This window comes from Yarrowia lipolytica, chromosome 1A, assembly GCF_001761485.1.
Source record: "Yarrowia lipolytica chromosome 1A, complete sequence".
Classification (NCBI taxonomy): Eukaryota; Fungi; Ascomycota; class Dipodascomycetes; order Dipodascales; genus Yarrowia; species Yarrowia lipolytica.
This window is the reverse complement of record NC_090770.1, coordinates 1,886,890-1,907,111: the sequence shown is the minus strand read 5'-3', so window position 1 is coordinate 1,907,111 and position 20,222 is coordinate 1,886,890. Positions and strand designations below refer to the sequence as shown.

General features: G+C 47.3%; 5 protein-coding genes across 5 annotated transcripts; 3 read left to right on the top strand and 2 right to left on the bottom strand.

Annotated features, from left to right (window-relative positions):
- Positions 1 to 117: 117 nt before the first annotated feature.
- On the top strand, positions 118 to 1,719 carry YALI1_A19070g (uncharacterized protein; the record flags this gene model as incomplete). The annotated part of the gene is made up of 1 exon (XM_500202.2): positions 118 to 1,719. The coding sequence occupies one exon, from the start codon at positions 118 to 120 to the stop codon at positions 1,717 to 1,719; it is 1,602 nt and encodes a 533-aa protein (XP_500202.2).
- Positions 1,720 to 2,544: 825 nt separating this feature from the next.
- YALI1_A19025g (uncharacterized protein) lies at positions 2,545 to 4,647 on the bottom strand (the record flags this gene model as incomplete). The annotated part of the gene is made up of 1 exon (XM_500201.3): positions 2,545 to 4,647. The coding sequence occupies one exon, from the start codon at positions 4,645 to 4,647 to the stop codon at positions 2,545 to 2,547; it is 2,103 nt and encodes a 700-aa protein (XP_500201.3).
- A 1,316-nt stretch (positions 4,648 to 5,963) lies between these two features.
- YALI1_A19010g (uncharacterized protein) lies at positions 5,964 to 6,268 on the top strand (the record flags this gene model as incomplete). Its single annotated transcript, XM_068281866.1, has 2 exons — positions 5,964 to 6,114; positions 6,159 to 6,268. The coding sequence occupies 2 exons, from the start codon at positions 5,964 to 5,966 to the stop codon at positions 6,266 to 6,268; spliced, it is 261 nt and encodes an 86-aa protein (XP_068137967.1).
- Positions 6,269 to 12,792: 6,524 nt separating this feature from the next.
- YALI1_A18915g (uncharacterized protein) lies at positions 12,793 to 15,627 on the bottom strand (the record flags this gene model as incomplete). Its single annotated transcript, XM_500200.3, has 1 exon — positions 12,793 to 15,627. One exon carries the CDS (start codon positions 15,625 to 15,627, stop codon positions 12,793 to 12,795), a length of 2,835 nt encoding a protein of 944 aa, XP_500200.3.
- A 1,796-nt stretch (positions 15,628 to 17,423) lies between these two features.
- On the top strand, positions 17,424 to 18,572 carry YALI1_A18897g (uncharacterized protein; the record flags this gene model as incomplete). Its single annotated transcript, XM_500199.2, has 1 exon — positions 17,424 to 18,572. One exon carries the CDS (start codon positions 17,424 to 17,426, stop codon positions 18,570 to 18,572), a length of 1,149 nt encoding a protein of 382 aa, XP_500199.1.
- Between the last annotated feature and the right edge of the window lie 1,650 nt (positions 18,573 to 20,222).

Below are 20,222 nucleotides of genomic sequence, written 5' to 3'. Positions count from 1 at the left end.
TGGTTTCACTCCCCTCAGTCATGACGTGATAATAGCCTTTGAAAAAAGTGTGGCTGAAGTGTGGCTGGGATAGCCTGAGATGGTGATCTGGACAATAGACAAGTCTTCATCTGATTCATGGACATCATTTCTCAAAAAGGAGTTGAGAACGGCAAAGTCGCCGTTTCTGCACCGGTCAAGCATCCGGAAAAGAAAAAAATCATTCTCAATGCCTTTGTCATGAACACCCCCAATCATCTTAACGCTGGACTCTGGAGACACCCTGAGAACCGGCAGAAGAACTGGAACGACCTTGACCACTGGGTCGAGCTCGCCCAGCTGCTCGAAAAAGGCAAATTCCACGCCATATTTGTGGCCGACACTGCAGGAGTTTACGACGTTTACAAGTCCGAAAAGGATACAGCGATCAAGACTGGTACCCAGTTTCCCGTCAATGACCCGCTTTATCTCGTCCCTGCTCTATCGATGGCCACCAATAACATTGGCTTTGGAATCACCGTATCAACCACCTACGATGTGCCCTATGGTTTGGCCCGTCGTTTTGCCACTGTCGATCATCTGTCCAAGGGCCGAGTCGCCTGGAACATTGTCACGTCGTATCTCGAGTCTGGTGCCATCAACCACGGTCTGGACTGTCAGATTGCTCATGATGAGCGGTATAACATTGCCAACGAGTATCTGGACGTGACTTACAAACTGTGGGAATCGTCATGGCGAGAAGATGCGCTCAAGAAGGACGTAGAGGCCAATGTTCTGGTCGACCCGGAGCTCGTCCGATACATCAACCATGAGGGCAAGTATTTCAAGGTACCGGGCCCTGCAATCACTTCTCCCTCGCCCCAGAGAACTCCGTTTCTGTTCCAGGCTGGCATGTCGAAAGCTGGACGTGGGTTTGCATGCAAGCATGCTGAGGCTGCGTTTGTGGCTGGTCCTACCCCACAGTTCATTCGTAAGTCGGTCGACGATCTCAGAGAACAGGCCGCAAAGATCGGGAGAGACCCCCAGAGCCTCAAAACCCTTGCCGTGATGTTTGTAATTGTGGCGGAGACCGACGAGTTAGCACGGGAAAAGTACGACGAATACAACTCGTATGTAGATCCCGAGGGTGCCTTGACTCTGTTTGGAGGGTGGTTTGGTCTGGACATTAGCAAATACCCTGACGACCTAGATCTGCGAGAGGTGACAGACAATGATACACTTGCAAAGATCATTGCGCAGTGGGCTACCTCTTGTAGTGAAACTGACGGAATGTGGAACAAGTCGCGAGTGGCAAAGGAGTATGTCATTGGTGGACGAGGAGAGGTCATTGTCGGCTCTCCCACCACTGTGGCTGATAGACTGGAGGAGTGGGTGGAAATCGGAGACGTGGATGGCTTCAATCTGGCCAGTGCCACCATTCCAGGCACCTATGAGTCCATCGTTAAACTTCTGGTTCCCGAGCTACAGAAACGAGGTCGATTCTGGGAGGACTATGCTGTTCCGGGCGGTACTCTCAGAGAGAATATTTATTCCTCGCCCGGCCAGTCTCATCTCCGAGACGATCATCCTGCCAAAAGATTCACCTGGAAGAAAGACCAGCCTTTTCCTCTTGGAAAAGATGGCAACCTAGTGACTGAGGAGGACAGTGAGCGGGAAGAGAAGGAAGGAGAGACAGTGACAGAGGAAAATAGGGCCACTTCTGAAGGGCCTGTTCCAAAGCGAGTAAAGACTTCAGCTTGAGATTAGCACATAGCAAGAAGATGATGACATCGATTAGATCAGCGTATGTGCAAATGCCAATGTGTTTGTGTGGAGTACTGTAATGGCATTTGCGGCTCGTTTGTAATTCGGTATTGTATTGAATGATCCAAGTTGGGTAATCGTTCTTCATCAAAATACTACTGTTGCCTCACAACGTTGTGCACATATGAAACTGCTCGCTTGGTGAGAGTGTGACAGCTTGAGATTGTACTTGTGGCAGCTTGAGTACTCATGGTCTTGTCGAATGGGTTTGTTCTGAGAAAGCGCCGGTCACCTCAAACACCTATAACAAAAGAACCTCTTGCCTCACTCATACTCCTCCTACTGACACGCAAAAACCCACTCTGATTTGGAGACAGAACATGATTGCATCCTCGGCTTTGTGGGGTTTGTGACAGCGAGGAGGAGGGTGAGTGTGTTGAGAGCTCCGTTCGTTGCGTTTGTGCCATGGCCTGTGTGTCACTGCGTTTGTGTCATTGTGTTTGAGTGATGTGGAAGAAGAAGAGTCGGAAACGAAAAAGTTGTGTTGGCAAATTGTGGTGGGGTGTCTTTCAACTACAGTACTGAATTTACTTAGGAATAATTCAATGTCACTTGATATTAAACAAAATACCATCTGTAAATGTACGATTATCGTAACTAATACTGTAGTGACGATATATACTGCAATCTCCTGTACATAAACACCTTTCACCTTCACGCTCCATAAATAATCAATATATTGCAGCCAATCAATCCGTTCGTGGATTCAAATAGCCGCTCTTAAATATTTAAATACATCCCATCCCCAGCCCACTAGATTTACTACCCTTTGATCAAAACTGTATCAATCCAACTCTTACGACGCTGAACACGGTACTGGGGATAGTGCACGGCCAGCACGGCTCGAAGCTCCTGCTCGCAAAACGTCTCCATGGCAACCACCAACTCCTGGTTCGAAGCATTCCTCAGAGAATCACACAGCGTCGTCCACTCGTACACATGCTTATGTGGCCATGCACGAGACAAATCCGTGGCCGGAGACTTGGAAGACGCCATTGTCTTGAGGATCAACAGGCGCTCCAAAGTAGCCAGACTTCGCGGAAGCTCTTCGGTGTTCAACGGAGGAGTGAGAGGGAACGCCAGAGCAGGGGAAGGCGGAGGAATATGCTCCAGACGAGGAGGCATGGTGTGCATGATCTGCGGAGTGGGCATTATCGGACTCTCGACCTTAACGATGGCCTCCACGGGCTCGCTCTTGATCTCCCGGTATACCCACGGAAACCGCTGCCGAAAGTGCCGCATGACATTTTCATGAGAATACGACGTCTTGGCATGCTCGATGGCGTTGGCGTCCACTTTGTTCTGGACGTGCAGTGTCCGCTGTCTCCAGGCCTGCTGGGTGCGGTGGGGGAATAGCTCGTGTAACTTGGTGGCCGTCGTGGTGGGGGACAAGGACAGGTGCACGAGCACCACATGGTCTTCGAACTCGTCGAATCTGGCCTTGCGCAGGAACGACTCATCCGCGCGCGTTGCCATGCTCTCGTTTTCGGGTCTGTACGTCTCAGCGTTGTATACCTGAGGGAATCGCGCCTGCAAATGTTCGATCGTTGCCTCGTAGCTGTACTGGGAGCAGCTTACCTGCGCTGTTTGCTGCCATCCAGGTACTGCGCGCAGCACCCGCATACGTTTGTCCCAAGCACGCACCGATCTGTGGGGGAACAGGTGGGCCATCTGTCGGGCAGCAGCCTGAACCGTCTGGCACAACGCGATATGAGCGTATGTGGCTGTGTTCTCGACATCTGTGAACCGAATTTTCTTATTCTCCTTGACTAGTCGGTGTGATGTGGCCGAGGTGGTAGGTTTGTTCTGTGTCCATGATGGCAACGGTCCTGTGGAGACAGGAACCTTGTAAACTTCTGGGAAGCGTTTTTCGAGTTGCTTTAGGGCGTGCTCGTGGTCGTAGCCAGCCTTGGCCTCTGCAGCCATCTTGGAGAACTCCATCGAACTCATTTGGATCATCATACGACACCGGTTATTCCACGCACACAGCGTGCGGTGAGGAAACTGTGTGTGCAGCTCTCGTGCGGCCTCGATGATGGTGGGTGTGGCGCCCTGGTTTGACAGACACAGCACAATGGCCCAGTCCTCGAACACTGCAAACGAATACCACTTGCGGTCGGGTTTGTCATGTGAGAGCGACGACGATTTGGCGAGCACTCGATCAGTGTAGACGTCTGGGAATCGGGTTTTGAAGTGAGTACGGAACACTTCTTCGGGAATCTCCTCCTCGCCATTGGCTCTGCCTTGGCTCTCCTCTGCTCCCTCCAGGTCTTCTCCTCCGGCCTCCTTGAGGTTCTTGTACCGGTACAGCCACTGGTTGTAGCTTCTGTGGGGGAACTTCTCGAAAAGCAGCTTGCAGGCGGCCGAGGTGGAGTTGCCGTTCCAAATGTGGATGACGAGACACATGTCCTCGAGCTGGTCGAACGGCTGTCGCTGGGCCTCGAGCGTGCGCAGGATCTCGTTCCAGTTGTGGTTGGTTTTGGGCTGGGCAATGTACTCGCGACACTCCATGTTTCGGGCTGTTTCCAGCAGCTTGACCGCGGTGGCAAAGCAGATGTTGGTTGGAAACATATGGGGTGTTGGGGCCGACTGGACTTGTGTTTGTGTCGACTGCGGCGTCTGTGTCGTTTGGAGTTGTGTTTGTGTCGACTGCGGAGTTACTACCTTCATCTGCTCCGCACTTACTCTTTCTCTCCCACTACGGGTCCGACTTTGGGAGTCTGTTTGTGTCTCTGTGTCTCTGTCATTTGGCTGAGACGGCAGCGCGGTCTGGTGCTGGTAGGCCGCCAGCGCGCGGTCGGCGTCGGCCATGGCGATGCCCTCGCGCTGAGCGATGGCATAAAGAGTGCTTCTGAGGTGGTCCATGGCGAAATCATTACTCTGCTACCGTGGGTATCACCTTGTATATGAGGTGCAAGGGATTTAGGTGCCAGTGGTGCATGACACCATGCATGTGGGGTATCAGCCGGACACTCAACGGGCAAACATGTTTGCGGGTTGCATGGGGCGAGCGCCAAGCAGGCAGAGCGGGGACGGTGGGTTTTGTGGCTCTGGGGAGCTGGGGGAAATGGTTGCTGCGTTGGCTGGAGTTGCGCTCGCTCAATAATCCCAGCCAGGCCGCCATGAGTCGTGCTCGGATCCCGTATCACTGTGCGGCTGACTCTCCTATTATTGCCTTTTTGGACCGGTTGTGAAACCTAAAAAGTCGTTTTAACCGAACCCAAAGGTAGCATTAGCCGGCAACTTGGATAGGGTGAGATTAAGCGATGATTTGGAGGACCACCACTGGACATACGTCAACAATTACCACAAATCGTCGACCACAAATCGCCAACATTATCAGCATTTATCAGCATTATCCAGCATTATCAGCATTATCAGCATTATCATCATTGTCAACATTGTCAACATTGCCAACATGCTCAACATCGCCAACAAACGACCTTGCGTTCCTCTCCTTTTCTCCAGCCACCTGCGCTCTCTGTCTCCAGGCTCCCTCCTCACCAATAACAACCACGATAAGGAGATATGCAGCAAAATCCATGTCCATACGCATGCACAATGGCCTCTCTCTTTCCCCATCCACATTGTTCGCTTATGTTACCTTGAGGTATCTTGGCATGATGCATCTCAGCCGTGTCGTTGAATGCCGGACGATGGGAGATTGACACCCGTGACTATCGGGGGATACGAAAGTTCAATCGAAACGAAAATTGCACCAATCGAATCTCCTGACGTTGGCGATCACAACGAAACCGCCATATCCGTGGTGGAGACCACAAAACCCACTCTTTTGCCCATCCTCTCCCAAAAACAACCTTTCAACCCGGCATTTGCTTCCCCACACAACCATGTCACAGTCCTACTCGGGAAGGCCCAAGAAGCGGCTTTTTGGCGCATGCTGTGATTAGTGATCGTCTTGTGGATATATCTCCAAGCCACAGTTATCAAATCGGGCACTGTGCGATTCTGGAGATAGTGTCAGTCAGTCCTCAACCAGCACCTAAAACTATGGTCTGTTTTTTTTTCACTCCCCGGCTGTCAAATCGTATTTGAGACACTAACAAGTGTCAGCCGTATAGCCGACGTGTGGACTAGGCTATAGTCCGATAATGCCAACGTTACTTACACTTAGTGCGAACGGCTAGATGGTGTTTTGGTGGTAGTGGATGTGAGGTGATATGGCAAAACAAATAAAAGGCCCCATTGCTTTTGATGTGGTTTTGGAGACACTGTGGAGACACTGTGGAGACACTGTGGAGATACTGAGGAGATACCGTTTGGAGGTAGCAGCCTATGACCGTCAACTTGGTCTACAAACAACATTCATGAGTCTACCAGGTCTACAAAGACCCATGAGTCAACCTACCTTGTAGTCTACAATTTTGATGAGTCCACCTGGTCTACAACATCCATCAGTCAACCTGGTCTACAACATCCATCAGTCAACCTGGTCTACAACATCTGTCAGTCAACAGATCTATAAATCTCAGAACGCCTGCTCAACGACGTCATTGCAATACGCTCACGTTTAAAAAAGGGCTTAACTTTGGACCCGGCCTATGGCCTACTTTTGGGATCTGCCGGCTTTGTCTGCCTTTTAACTTTAGGGTCCATTTTAGCCGTTTAGCCTTTTGGCTTTGTCGAAAAAACCACTTGCGGGCTTTAAGGCTTTTATCATGTGAGATGCACTCACGCAGGAGGTGGACACATGGACATGGGGCGATAGCGGTGTATTGTAGATAAGCCGATACAATGGGGCAATGAGAGGGAGAAGAGGGTTAAGGCAGCGAGAGTATGGTCCAACCGTCTCACGGAGGGCGTTTTATTGATGGTATCAACACCAGAGAGAGATTGTCTACCATCCACCTTCACAAATGGTTGATTTCGTTTCAGAAAAGATTCATTTCGTTTCATTTTAGTCATATTTGCATTTACATATTTACATGGTGGGACTTTGAATCCTGAGTCGCATTTTACGGTATGAGTATGGTGAGTATGGCACAAGTACTGTACGGATTGAATGAGTATTGCACAAATTTTGTATAAGTATTATACAAGTATTATACAAGTATTATACAAAATTGCACGAGTATTATACAAGTGTTGTACAAGTACGAGTAGCTGCTGTAAGTAGATACTGTACCAAACCACTATACCGTCCTAGCTACTGTATCGTACATCTACAGTATATAGTCGATTGTACGTATCGCACTCGTATGTGCTACATTGTACTTGTACAGCACCGACTTGTCTGTTGCTGTCCAGTTCTCTTCTCTCCCTAAAAATCACCTACTTGTACTCGTACTCCCCGGCCGACTTTCAGCCGACTAGTGAGGGGACCTTCCCCAAGCCCGATTAAAACAAAAATCATCATTAATTTGCCACAAACCGGACAAACCGGACACAAGAAAATAAATCTCCACATCTCCACATCCCGGTCTAGACCGCCCGCACCAACAATCGATGACAAATCCTCAACAGCCGGCTAAACTTGACGCTTACCACTCAACACGTCATTCGCTGTCATTCGTTGTCATTCACTCTAGTGTTGGGGTGAGGTCAATGTCATTACCAGTGAGTATTTGACATAATTGTCGATACAATAATAGTATATGACTGCTGCAATTTGTATGTCCAGAATGTACAAGTATATGTTATTATAAAATATATAAAAAACAAAAAACAAAAAAACAATGCACTTCACTGAAATTATAGTCGAGCTACAATATATATCTATATATTGTGAATGTGCAACCCGAAATGGCAAAATGGCAAAATATATTTAAAAGGACCAAATATTATACCACCATCGGAATCGTCACTCAATCTCGAGTCGTTTGATGTATTTTATGACCCAAGACGGATTGAAGGGGTCAGGTCGGCTGTTTACCAGTTTGAAACAGTAACCGAAATTGACCGACATTGACCAACATCGACTGACATCGACCAAAATTGTACTCCTGAGCACTATTGTACATTCCGTCTTATCCCATCTTATCTTTTGCATCAGTCAGTCAACTTGAGTACAGACCAGATAGTAGATAGTAGATAGTAGATAGACAGACGATAGACAGACAGACAGACAGACATACAGACGGACGTTTAGATCAGGCATTTTAGATCAAAACAAATTCACCTCGATCCACCTCGATCCACCTCAATCCACCTCAATCCATCTCAATCCACCTCAATCCACCTCGAAGTGCAGACCCAACAGTGTAAAAAACCGCACTGTCAGACCTTTGCAAGCCGTGATTGGCGAACTCTCGTCTTTTCGTCGCCACCTCTCCTCCTACTAGCCTCTTGGCATGGCTACAGACAGACATTGGTCCAACCGTCACATCACCCATCGTAGACACTGGCGGGTAAATCTGCCACGTGAATTAATCACCGGTGTATGAGTCATACAGTCTGGTCATACCAGGGTTCTGGTTTGGACATACCCCCCGGATACTGGTTTGATCATACCCGGGTCTGGTCTGATCACGTGACGTTGTCATTATGGGCTATCGTCGATTAGTCTGTTTCTGATACTGCCTCTGCCTGTATCTGTTTGTCCTGCGCACGGACGCCCTACCAATCTCATTTCAAATCCCGGGACGACAATAGTCGGTGAGATCTGCGACAGACCCACTGCCGCTTCCGGACAGACGCTAATGTTTGGAGCTACTGACGGAGCCACGCATGGAGCTACCTGGGATAGACCCTTGCAGAAGTTTATCAACAGTGGGTCGGTCGGTGATAGACAGGGTTCGAGGCAGGTACTTGTAGTGGTTTCGAGCGTGATTTTGGCTGGGTGCATGTGTAAATCTGTGCGGATGGATTAGTTTCTAACCCTGGTCTGGGTTGTTTCACATGTTTCATGGTCTAGCGTGGTCTAGGGAGCATGTTGAAGGAGGGCGGATTTTCAGACGATATATCAGGACTTTCAAGTTTTAGAGATGATGGCACACTTGCGAGTATATTCCACCTCCTCCCGAAGGGTAGATTCCGTGTCTAAATGTGCCGAAATGTGCCTAAATGTGCCAAAAAAAAAAGGTGATTGGAAGAACTTATTTCAACGATATACTTGGATTTCATGTCTTCCATCTCCCCAAGTTGATTCTTGTTCTCATTATATTACTGTGGAATTGTACTGTACGTACTGGTCAGGCTCTGGGCGGGATATTTGTATACTTAACTGTCCAACGATATCATCGATTGCACTTTGGTGTTTGGCGGAGTTTTCGGTAGCTATGATTCGATCTTGACGTCAATTCTTCCACTAAACGTAACAATATAGTTGGCGAACTACTTGCCGACTATCACCAAACTTCTAGTCTAGTGTACCCAGGACCTTTCCAAGCAGGCACGGTTCCAGAGAGAGAGTTATCAGTTCACCTGAGTCAGCAGTCTGGAGTCTGGAGTCAGAGTCACGAGTAGTTTGCGGGCAGTCTGTCCACACCAGAAGCAATGATACGCTGATAAGTTGGTAGAAAGAAGCATGAGTATACTACCAGAGAAAGGGTCAGTGAAATATGTTACTCTTAAGCGTATGGTACAGTGGTGAAACAGATCGTCACAGTCACTTGTACAGTGTGTACAAGTCACCCATCTCTTCTACACTATCAGACATGAACCAAGCGTGTACTGTTCAACTTCTCTTTGAGAACCTCACTTACACAACCCGGATGTGCTCTCGGACACTAGCAACTTCTCTCTTGAACCAGTAGATCTTACCTTGTAGCGGCAAAGACGCGATTGCACACTTCTGGAGCACATCGGAATCTTCAATGACCTATATCCTACTATTAACACCAGCGGAGCCACTATCATTGTTGTACTGTGGCTGTTTATGAGGTGAGTATTGTGATGCAACGAGACCAACTTGCTAAAGCACTTCAAATCATCAATAGCTACAGCTGACTGTTTTTCCGAAACACACTTTCAACAGACCTACGAGTTGATCCCCATGCTGTACGTACTGCACTAAATACAGACAATCATCCTCTTCACACGGAACAATCTAGTGGAATAAGTGGACGGGCTGCAAAAGTGCAACTTTTTCGACGGCCGAGTGAATCTAGACGTCGAATGCGAGCAGTTTCTCAACCCAAAGCCTCAGAAGCTGAGGTATTCAGGAGGACGAGTGGTCAGTGAGCCTGCGGGCTAGTTTTTGACCTCGAACGTTTAGAACAGTGCGAGTGTGGTACTGTACTAAAAGTGTGTGCAAGTCATACATATCCTACTAGTGCCTGGTATATATTCACATCAATTCCTTACATCTTCGCAGGCATGGACGGTCTGCACGTAGAGTCTGGGTATATCATAGAGACGCGGACCCCCTCGTCAGTTCTAGGGCCATTAGTCTGTATGCGTTCACGGCTTCGGACTACCTCTATCGATGCCTCTGAAACTCCAGGAAAGATGTTTGATTGGTGGTCTCGTATGGCTCCTCAAACTTGCTTCTCTTAGGTGAAGGGCAAGTCGATCAATTAGTCAGAAAGTAGAAAATAAAAGAAATAGAAGACTAGAAAGGATCCATAAAAGATTCCACCAGATTTAGACAAGACCAAACGAGTTTTTCTTGTTATTGCACTCCTGTCGCTGATTCGGATATCATTTTTGGTGGAGCCATAAACACATAATTCCGTCACCTTCTCTAAGACCACTTTGACAGGAAAATACATTCAGAAACATCAAAATTGAACTTCTACATGTTCAAATTACTTGTTGGATCACGAATATGAACTTCATGAGTCACATTTCCCTTCACATTGTCCCGCTATGTCCAGTCATAGTACTGAGACAGACTCAGGAATGAAGGGGTAATATTCCAGCATTAGAACAGCTTCAGACATGTAAAGTTGCAATTGATTCTGAAAATCAGCAATAAATAATCTCTAATCTACTCTGATTAAGTCTCTTGCTGTTTTCATCTTACTGTTGCCATCTTGCTGTTGTCTTGGATAGTAACATATTTCTGACGCTAAATTGACGAGTTTTGATGTCAGAATGAGGCGAATACCATCATTATATTAACCGTTCTTACTTCATAATTTTATTTACTATCCTGAATCATTTCAATCTATCTATCCTGAATCATTTCGATCTATCTATCCGGTAGCTACCCTGAATGGTCTCAGAAGAGATTCCGCCAACTCCCTGAACACTTTCAACTTATCCAAGTTCTCGTTTGTCTTTGAAAAATACTGGCGTAAGTGTAAATCAACTCTCCACACATCATATACCAACTTTGGTTGTATTTTCTTCTGTTTTTGACTCCAACGGAGCCCATCAGATCACCGAGTACAATACGTCCAATTCTCATCCAATTAAAAAGATCTCAATTGGAAATGATTATATTTACCGCGTATAATACAATTCTTCACGTAAATAACTCACCATCAGTCTGCGTGAATGCTTTAAATACTGCTTTTCTCAACATGAGTGCATCTGGACCATCAACCAACACTTCAGATATTGCTGAGAGAGACGAAACCAAGACCCCTTTTTATTGCACAGTCGCCATGAAAAATCCAATGGTGTGCTTTATTTTCTTCCACAGCTACAATAAACTGCCTTTCAGCAGCTCTGTGAGAGACTAAAAAAATAAAAAAAATAAAAAAAATCCTGATCTGGAACTTGGTCAACTGAGCATTAGTCAGACTGTTGAAGGAATGATTACTCAGTAGTTGGAATAATACTGTATAGAATGATATTTCTAATCCAATTCATGAATCAGCTCTGTTGCGAAATTTAACGCTGTGTAAAAAAAACACCTTGCTTCAGTCAAAATCCAAGTATAATACCAACTGTAGTTTGTTGCAAGAAAAATTTCAGGACGAGATTTGAAAATGAAAAATACAGCTGAATTGGTTACGGACAATTTCATAGTAGGTAACGTTGGTATTTTGAATAAGTTCATCTACCCCAATTTCCCTCACCATTTCTGGAACGTCTAATAAGGACCCCCAGCATACTTTTTTCCAACAAATCCCAAGTAATTTTCTTAACTAATAAGAAGATGTACGTGTAAAATGCAGATGGAACATTCTCTCTGGCGATCTGATGATCAAATGCACATTAATAGAGAAAAACAGTAATGGTAAGGAAGATTGAGAGTAGGGGTATCTTAATTGTAAGCGGAAGTTGAACTTCAGCTTCAATTGGTAGACTGTTGTCGACCAGCAGACTGCATAGTCCGCTTCCGGGAACTGACCAAGTTGTCTGAGAGATACAGGTAGCTAAAGATAGTTTTTATCTTCTTTTTTGCCATTAGTCGAGAATAATGACATAGATTGGGGGTGGAGGGGGTTGTAGAGGGTTGTAGAGGGTTGTAGAGGGTTGTAGAGTTGTAGAGGGTTGTAGAGAGTAATGGAAGGAAAAGAGGTAAGAGAAGGACGAAGAAGGATCACAAAGGGTTGTGGGTCCTAGAAGAGACACCCGGTCTTTGGTAGACTTATCTTGAAGCGGTCTCCAAAAGAGCGTCGACAATTCTCTCAGGACCCATACTGTAGTTGAAAAAAACTGAGGAGCCTTTGCTCTCTCGACTCTGGTTTGTGATAGAAAAATCGAGCCGAGTCGGTATTCATAATGTACAGTAGTCATACAGTCAGCTACAGTCGTGGATGGCGGCCATAGCTACGATATACATCATCTACAGATCCGCGAGACTGAGTCAAACAGATGAGACTGGGTTAGAGACTGTATACGATTGGTGGTATTGGATAACACGAGTTGAACCCTTGATCCCCCATTCAATGGACTCCAACTGTCAACGTTAGTATAACGACTTGTCATGGACATTTCTAATCGAGTAGACGACCTCCGAATCACGAATAATGCTCTTCAGAAGTCCTATATCTTCTCTGAATATAACCAATCTACAACCAATATCACATCAATGCAATTAATTGTGGTACAGTGAGTACTCGGACTAAAGTGAGTCGATAAGTACCCAAGACAATGTCTAGACGTCACAATACCCTAGTTCGCCAAACTTCCTCCTCTCACCTGCTTCTCCACTCACTGCCAGGCATACCGCTTCACCTTCTTCACCTGGCACTTTTCACATAAAACAACACCCTCATTGGTCAATGTAAACTCCTCCTTCAAACCAACTCCACACTCCTCACACGAGTAACAGGCCTCACACCAAAGACGATCCAAAACCTCAATTATCGGATCATTGACATTAAACACGTGACTGCATCGCCAACACTTTTCGGCCGTCTTCACATCATAGCATGGACTGCAATAGGCATGGCCCTCAATGATATGATGCTGCTGGCCCTCCTGAAACGGCTTACCACACTGAGCACAGAAGAAATGGTCCACGTGATACGTTTTTCCCATAGCCTGCACATAATCGCCCTCAATACACGAACTGCATTGAGCACACTTGGGACTAAAAGTCTCGTGATAGTCCACGTGACAAAATAACATGTCTGAATGAGGATCAATGTAATGCTCCATATGCTCAAGAGAAGAGTCACAGATACAACACCGGAAACACCGCAAATGGTAAATGTCACGTGAGCCCGACAAGGATTCGGTCTGCACGATTCGCTCGTTCATGGCCACGTGATCATCGCACACAATGCATCTAGGCCGGGTGCTAGACACGGACTGAGACATGTATGAGGGCTGCGGAGGCGCGCATGGGGTCACGTGATGAGGCAGACTCTTCACGTGAGTCGAGTCGTGGGTGGGGCTCTGGGGGTCACGCAACTTGTGGGGGTCTCCTGTGGGGAGGTTGATGCTGGGGTCGTCGAGCACGTCCGGTCGGGACGGGTCACGTGTGTAATCACGTGAGTGGGGGAAAGCCGTCATCCTTAAATCACGGATCTGATCGTGTGACATGTCACCCTCCTGGAACGACCTCTCGCTCTCTTCTCTCACAGTCTCCACTGTGACATTGCCAAAATCCTCATCGTAACAACTGACACGTGACCCGGGTCGAGCAGCACACATGTCGTATCTGAACGAGCCACGTGACACATTGGAGCCCACGGAGTCGTAGCCAAAGGTGGAAATTGAGGAGGTGGACGAGCTGAGCCCGTTGGAAGTGTTTAGTCGATCTTTAAAGGAGAAACTGGAGGAGTTCAAGTCTCTAGAACTGCTGTAGACACTCTCATCGTGGCTTTTCTCAGACATTCTGGAACTGGGGCGCTCCTGTCTCATAGAGTCTCTTCTCTCGGCCAGACTAAATCTAGAAGTGTTGGCCCAGGTTCGGTTAGCTCGAGAGGTAGGAGTGGAAGCTGAAACTGGAGTGGAGCTTCGACTGGAGGAGGTGGTGCTCACCGAACTGACACTTCCTCTGGTTCTAAAGTCAGATACAGGACCGTTGTAGGAAGTGCTGGAGACAGAACCATTTTGAGAACCACTGTGAGCACTGTGAGTTGGCGTACCAGATCTGCTGGAATGGTTGCTTCTCAGTTCTCCAACAGTCGGTAGTGCAGCCTCCTCTCTAGCCATGGCAGACTTGATCTCTCCAATCGTCATCATCTCCTCGTCGTCAGAAGATAGCGCCAACTGAGGAGACAACGGAGGTCTGAAACTGGGGGACGAAGATTGAATAGGAGAGTACTCGTCGTCAGAAGACAAGTCGAAGGAGGTGTTGATGGGGGGGGCAGGTGCCCTCATCACGTGAGGAACACGCGATCTCGAGGGACTGACGTAATCGGGGATGGGGGATTGAGACCGATATTCAGATGCAAATCCAGACCCAGACGTAATATCATAGCCAGGTTTAGGAGACATTGATCTGGTTTCGTAACCAAGGTGAGGAGAAACAGATCGATAGTCAGCCGGAACCGGAGACCGAGGCATGACAGGGTTAGGAGATGTCGATCTGTCCATATGAGCCATGTAACCAGCCCCAGGAGATCTGCCCATGCTCACGTGGCCAGGGGATCTAGACATGCTCATTGGGTTAGGAGACCGGGACATGTGATCGAGGCCGGGTGATTGAGACATCATGTGGCTGGCAGCAGGCGATCTCGACATGCCCCTGTTCTCCATAGTTCTCTCCATGCTCCTGTCCATTTGCTCATAGGAATGAGCCACCGGTACAATGTCCACGGGGACATGTCTGGTCACGTGGTCGTCATATGTCACGTGGTCGTCGTAAGTCACGTGGTCGTCGTAAGTCACGTGGTCGAAATCTCTGTTGTAGTCTCTGTTGTAGTCTCTGTTGTAGTCTCTGTTGTAGTCGCTAGTGTATGTATCACGTGGAGTTTCTCTAGGATGAATGATATGTCCTCCATGACCATGATCATAGCCAGATGGGGGGAGGGTCGATTTGTGGTCGTCATAACCGGTTCTTGAGTCATAACCGGAGTGTCTGTACTCATCATCACTGCCGTCGTCTGCCAAAGGGATGCCCAACTCCTCCACCGGGTAGGTCTGTCGAGGTAGATGGTACTCTGGAAAGGAGTCTTCAGAGTGGGTGAAATTGCGCGCGGTATTTTCAAAGTCCGCGTAGGTAGGTGAATTGTGGCTGCCATGGTGACTGTAACGGTTCATGTCGTTGTTGACACTGCTCATGTCGTTCTTGTTGCCCATGAACCCTTGATGCTCAACCTGACCCGGCTTCAAAACAGGAATGTGATCGAGATCATCGCCGGCGCCAGGGTTGGTCACGAGACCTCCCGCACCGGCCGCGGGCGGTTTGTTTCGGTTGTATTCTCTCAGAATCATCTCTTTTTCGATCGCCACTTCTGCGGCGTTGACTCTGAAATCGCGGTATCCCGACTCTTCAACCGACGGGCTTTTTCCCCCTAGTTTGTCGCGGTGCCACTTGGGCGGAATGTACACCTTTTGCGACTCGGAAAACGTCTTGTGGGTCGGAATTGACATAATATTGCGCTTTCTGGCGGTGCAGATGACAGAAGTTGTTTGGAGTCTCCCTGAAGACGTTGCTATAATATGTACTGTCTGTATTTCAGATGGCTATTTGGGGGTTTCCTAAAACGGTACAGGAGATATGCACGAGGTTGTCATGGCGATGGTGATAAAGTTTAATTTCGGTGGGGTGATGAGGTTGTGGGTTCGATTTTGGAGGGGGAATATATGGAGTAGTGTTTTATGTGGGTTTGATTTTGGGTGAGAAAATCGGTTTGGAGGGCGAAATTCCACCAGAGGAGCGTTCATTTTTTCAATAAATGCTTTATTTGTCATTTGACAATGTCGGGATTGGTTTTGATTAGATTTTTGGAAAGTGTCGATGTTCCTATGAGAATTGGTTATAGGAGCTGAACTGGAAGAATATGATTAAGTGAAAAGTTGCTGAAAGAATATGTTGATCTGGGAGTGAGTTGCAATTTGGTGACCGAAAGAATTCTGGAATGGTTGGATGGATGGATTGTACTTGTACTCGCACAACTGTCAGAGCACTTGTACTCCAGCGTACTGGTACCCACTCTGTTAACTGCAATGCTGACATTCAACATTCAAACATCACCGGTGGCTCTTTCTTGTAGACATTTCCGTCTGCAACTTCATATACAATAGATCTGTTTTTTCAGTAACTCAGTAACTCACTCATTCCTAGTCAACTTCCCATCCCGGGAAACAGGTCAACATTAGACGCTACTACAGACGCTACAACCCCACAACCCAGACACATCCAAAGAGAGAAGTCACGTGACCAGAAAAGGTCCACTGCTGGGATTTCAGGAGGGAGAAAGGCTTCATATGTCATTTTTGGTGGGTATGACGTTTCAGTTTGAGACCATGTGTTTTGATCCAGACACTGGGGGCGTTCTGGCATGGGGATGTAGGTTCCAGAAAGCGGGATTTGTCTTGAACGGTTCTCCAACAGGGTGATAGTGAGCGACTGGATGAGTCTCGTGTTGTGATCCAAATTAACTGTGACAATAGATGTTTATGTTTTGTTTTTATCTCTCTGAAGATAGACTTGTAAGACTTGCCTAATACAGTAATATGTTTTGTTTTTATAACATAATATGTTGCTGTTAAGGAGAGCAGCTATAGTTAGTTTAATAACCGAAACATAAAGTAACGTCAAGTACAGTACAAGTATTGTTAAAAAAAGATGAAAAGGGAAACAGTCAACCCAATAGGGCCCGTAGTCATCACAATGATGAATTAAATACTCCAGTAGATAGCCCTGGCCTCATTGAATCTTCCCCGATTACCCAAATGTCTCTACTCCGCCCACAACCTGTTCTGGAGACACTTATTCTCCCTCCATAGCTCCAACAGATAACTCCAAAATACCCACTAACGGCAGTCATTTTTGAAATTACAAAAACTGTTAAAACTTGGCCAATTCGGCTCCTATTGGCAAAAAATAAAACAACCACTATATTCTCCGCTCCTCCAGCTACAAAATTCACCTTTTAAAATTCCAATTAACCCCCCGCCTCGTGTTCTGGCTCCTCCTGCTGACTAACTATCGTGTGCCTACAGATGTACATGAAATCTGCACAAGATGAAACCATCTCATCTGGCGATATCGCCATTTTTTTATTTCTGAACCTCACCGCGAGAACCACGCACGTGACCAAGCGTGAAAGAAACCACGTGATCCAAGGACACACAGACGACAACACGTGACTCCAAAGACACAAACCGACAACACGTGACCTACTCAACCGACAGCTGGAACGCCCCCACCCTTACCCCCCCTCATGTTTCCTATAGACGTGTCCATCAACGGACCTCCAAACGAGGACATTGTGTTCGGGTTCCCGGGCATTGCGGCGTCATGGCCACGATTGGAAGGGTCGGTGGAGATCCGGTCCAAGGACGGCTCGTTGCAGAAGATTTCGCTCGTGTCGATAGCTCTGTACCGAACCGACACGATCCACGCGCCGTCGTCCAAGCCCGGAATCAACGCGCCCAAAAAAGAGCAGTCGTTTCTAATTGGCCAGGAGCAATCGCTGTTTCAGACATCGGCCGGGCGCGCCAGCGAAACCGTCGTCGCCATGGACCTTCCGTTCATCTACGAGATGCCCACCAACCGGCCGTTGCCAGCCAGCATTTCGCTGGGCAAAAACAGCGTCGAAACTACCTACAAGATCTTTGTCACCGTCACATACGGGTCTAACCAGATCATGCACACGTCTCACCCCATTCGAATCAAGCGATACGACACGCTGTCGACTTTTGGCAGCTTCAAGGTACCGGTGGTCAAAAAGGTGCAGTCGGCAGATCACCTAGTTGATGTCGACTACACCTATCCCGTGTCATCGTTTGGACCGCTGGACCCCATTCAGGTGTACATCAAGGTCGCCGCCAACCCCGATATCGGCAGCAAGTCCAAAAGAGTCAAGCTGGTCAAGGTCAGCATCCAGGTTGTGGAGGTGATCACATACAACCCCGAGGGAGACGAGCCGGTGGAAAAGAGACGCAAGGTGGTGAAAAACACCAAGCAGGTGGACCAGAAGCTGGCACGGGACTTCAAGTTTGAGCTCTCCATGGACTATCCTCAATATGAGCCCAAGGACAAGGACTCCATTGTTGCCAAGGAGCGACAGGATGTGCCCACGATAGCCATGAGCGGCTTTACCGCCAAGTCGTCGCTCTACAAGGTCGAGTATTTGCTGGTGATCAAGGCCAAGTTTTCCGGAGCCAAGGATATCGAGTCGGAGGAGAAGATCACTGTGTCCCCGTTTGGGCATGCTACCTGTATGAGTTTCATGGCAAGTATCGGCAAGTGTGTGGAGCAGGCAAAGAGGGTCGATAAGAAGAGCAAGCCGCCGGTGAGGCTGTATAGAGAGACCGATGCGGGGGCCTTGTGGTTTTTGGGGGTTCCTCCGTGGGCTGTAAAGACATGAGCCAGCTCGAGCCAACTCGAGCGAAGCGAGAGTGAGCGGACCAACAGTTGCCAGTGAGCGAACAGCAGTTGTCAGTGAGCGAACAGCAGTTGTGAGTGGACCAGCACACGCGCCAGACCGTAGTTACCTTGCTTTCTGCTACATTTACTGCGCTTGCATTACTATCTACTGATTACCCATCTGTAATAGGAGCTACGGTCATGTCAACTTCTGAACCCGGCATAATGCACATATTTATACGAATCAATCGATTTCGAGGAGAAATGTAACGAGGGCCTGGAATTCTGTCTACAGGATGGACCTAGAAGGGTTCCGAAGCGTATGAGTAACACCTGTCCTGCGCAAAAGTTGTTGATGGTCTTGTAAATGCTACCACTGCAACTACTATACTTGTAGGGTGAAGTGGCGTAATGGGCCCTTCAGACGGCTCTAGCGTTCAATGGAAGGGTTCGTTGTGGCCCATTATCATGTCTAGTCAGTCTCTAGTTGACATATAATTGTCGCAGTTTATAGTTTAACAAAAATCTAATAATAATAATAATAATCTGTGGGAACTTTTTGTTGAGAAATCGGGAAGCTTATTTGCCTATTGTTGAGATTTGAAATATGAAATGGTGTAGCTATATGACTCGGAATACCTTGGAATTCGGTATCATTGTACTCGTATGGACAAAAGAAATAGGATTGCGTGATTCATGAGACAATTTGGTCAATATTTATTGTGTTCGATGGACGATAAATAACTGTACTTTGGAGCACGCTAACAGGACCCTAATGGCGGTAGAGGTGGAATGTGAGACAGGGAATGGACGTGGGTGGGGGTGTATATAAAGATCGGTTGAGCGTACATGGCTTTTTTTTGCTAGATATTCGGGGTTTAAGACCCCAGTCGAGTGAGTATGGGGTCCGCATTTTACTCTGCGAGTTACTTGGGGTGAACTAATATGGTAGAGATTATATCCTAATACTTGATGCAATTACTTGGGGTATAAGTTCTGCAGTTGACATTTTGAAAGAAACAACGGAGGGCAACGACGGGACTGAAATTCTTGGAGTGGTTTTGAGTCTGGTTAACCGATGCCCCGTCAGGTTTTCTGGACTTATTAAACGTTTATGGTGCACGTTATGAGCAATCAGGACGCCTTTTTGACGACACCTCCCTCCTATTATACTATGCTTTATTTAGTTGGAGTTAGTTGATGTGTTTTGTTAAAGAATGTCACACAAGGAGGGACTATCATTTGGATACTACTTCTGGCTCAAGAGCTGTATCATCTAATAGATGTGATTGGAGAGATTCTCAGAATGTACAGATTGTCATATTCTGTCCATTATGTCGCATGTCAGGGTCTCCATTAGTGCTCCACCCAATACCACCTATGTACAATGGGAATTAGTGGAGAGTTTCTTGACTACTTGGCAGTTACTTGATTGATACTTGACTACTTGACTACTTGGCTTCAATACTTGACTACACTACTTGAAAGTTACTAGACAGTTACTTGACACTACTAGACACTACTAGACACTACAGACACTACATGACCATGGAGCTTTACTCACCACCCAACTGCCCATTTTGAACCCCGAAAAGTTCCAAACAGTCACTTTTGTCCCCTGATACAGCTCCAAATGCCCTCCATTGTCCTC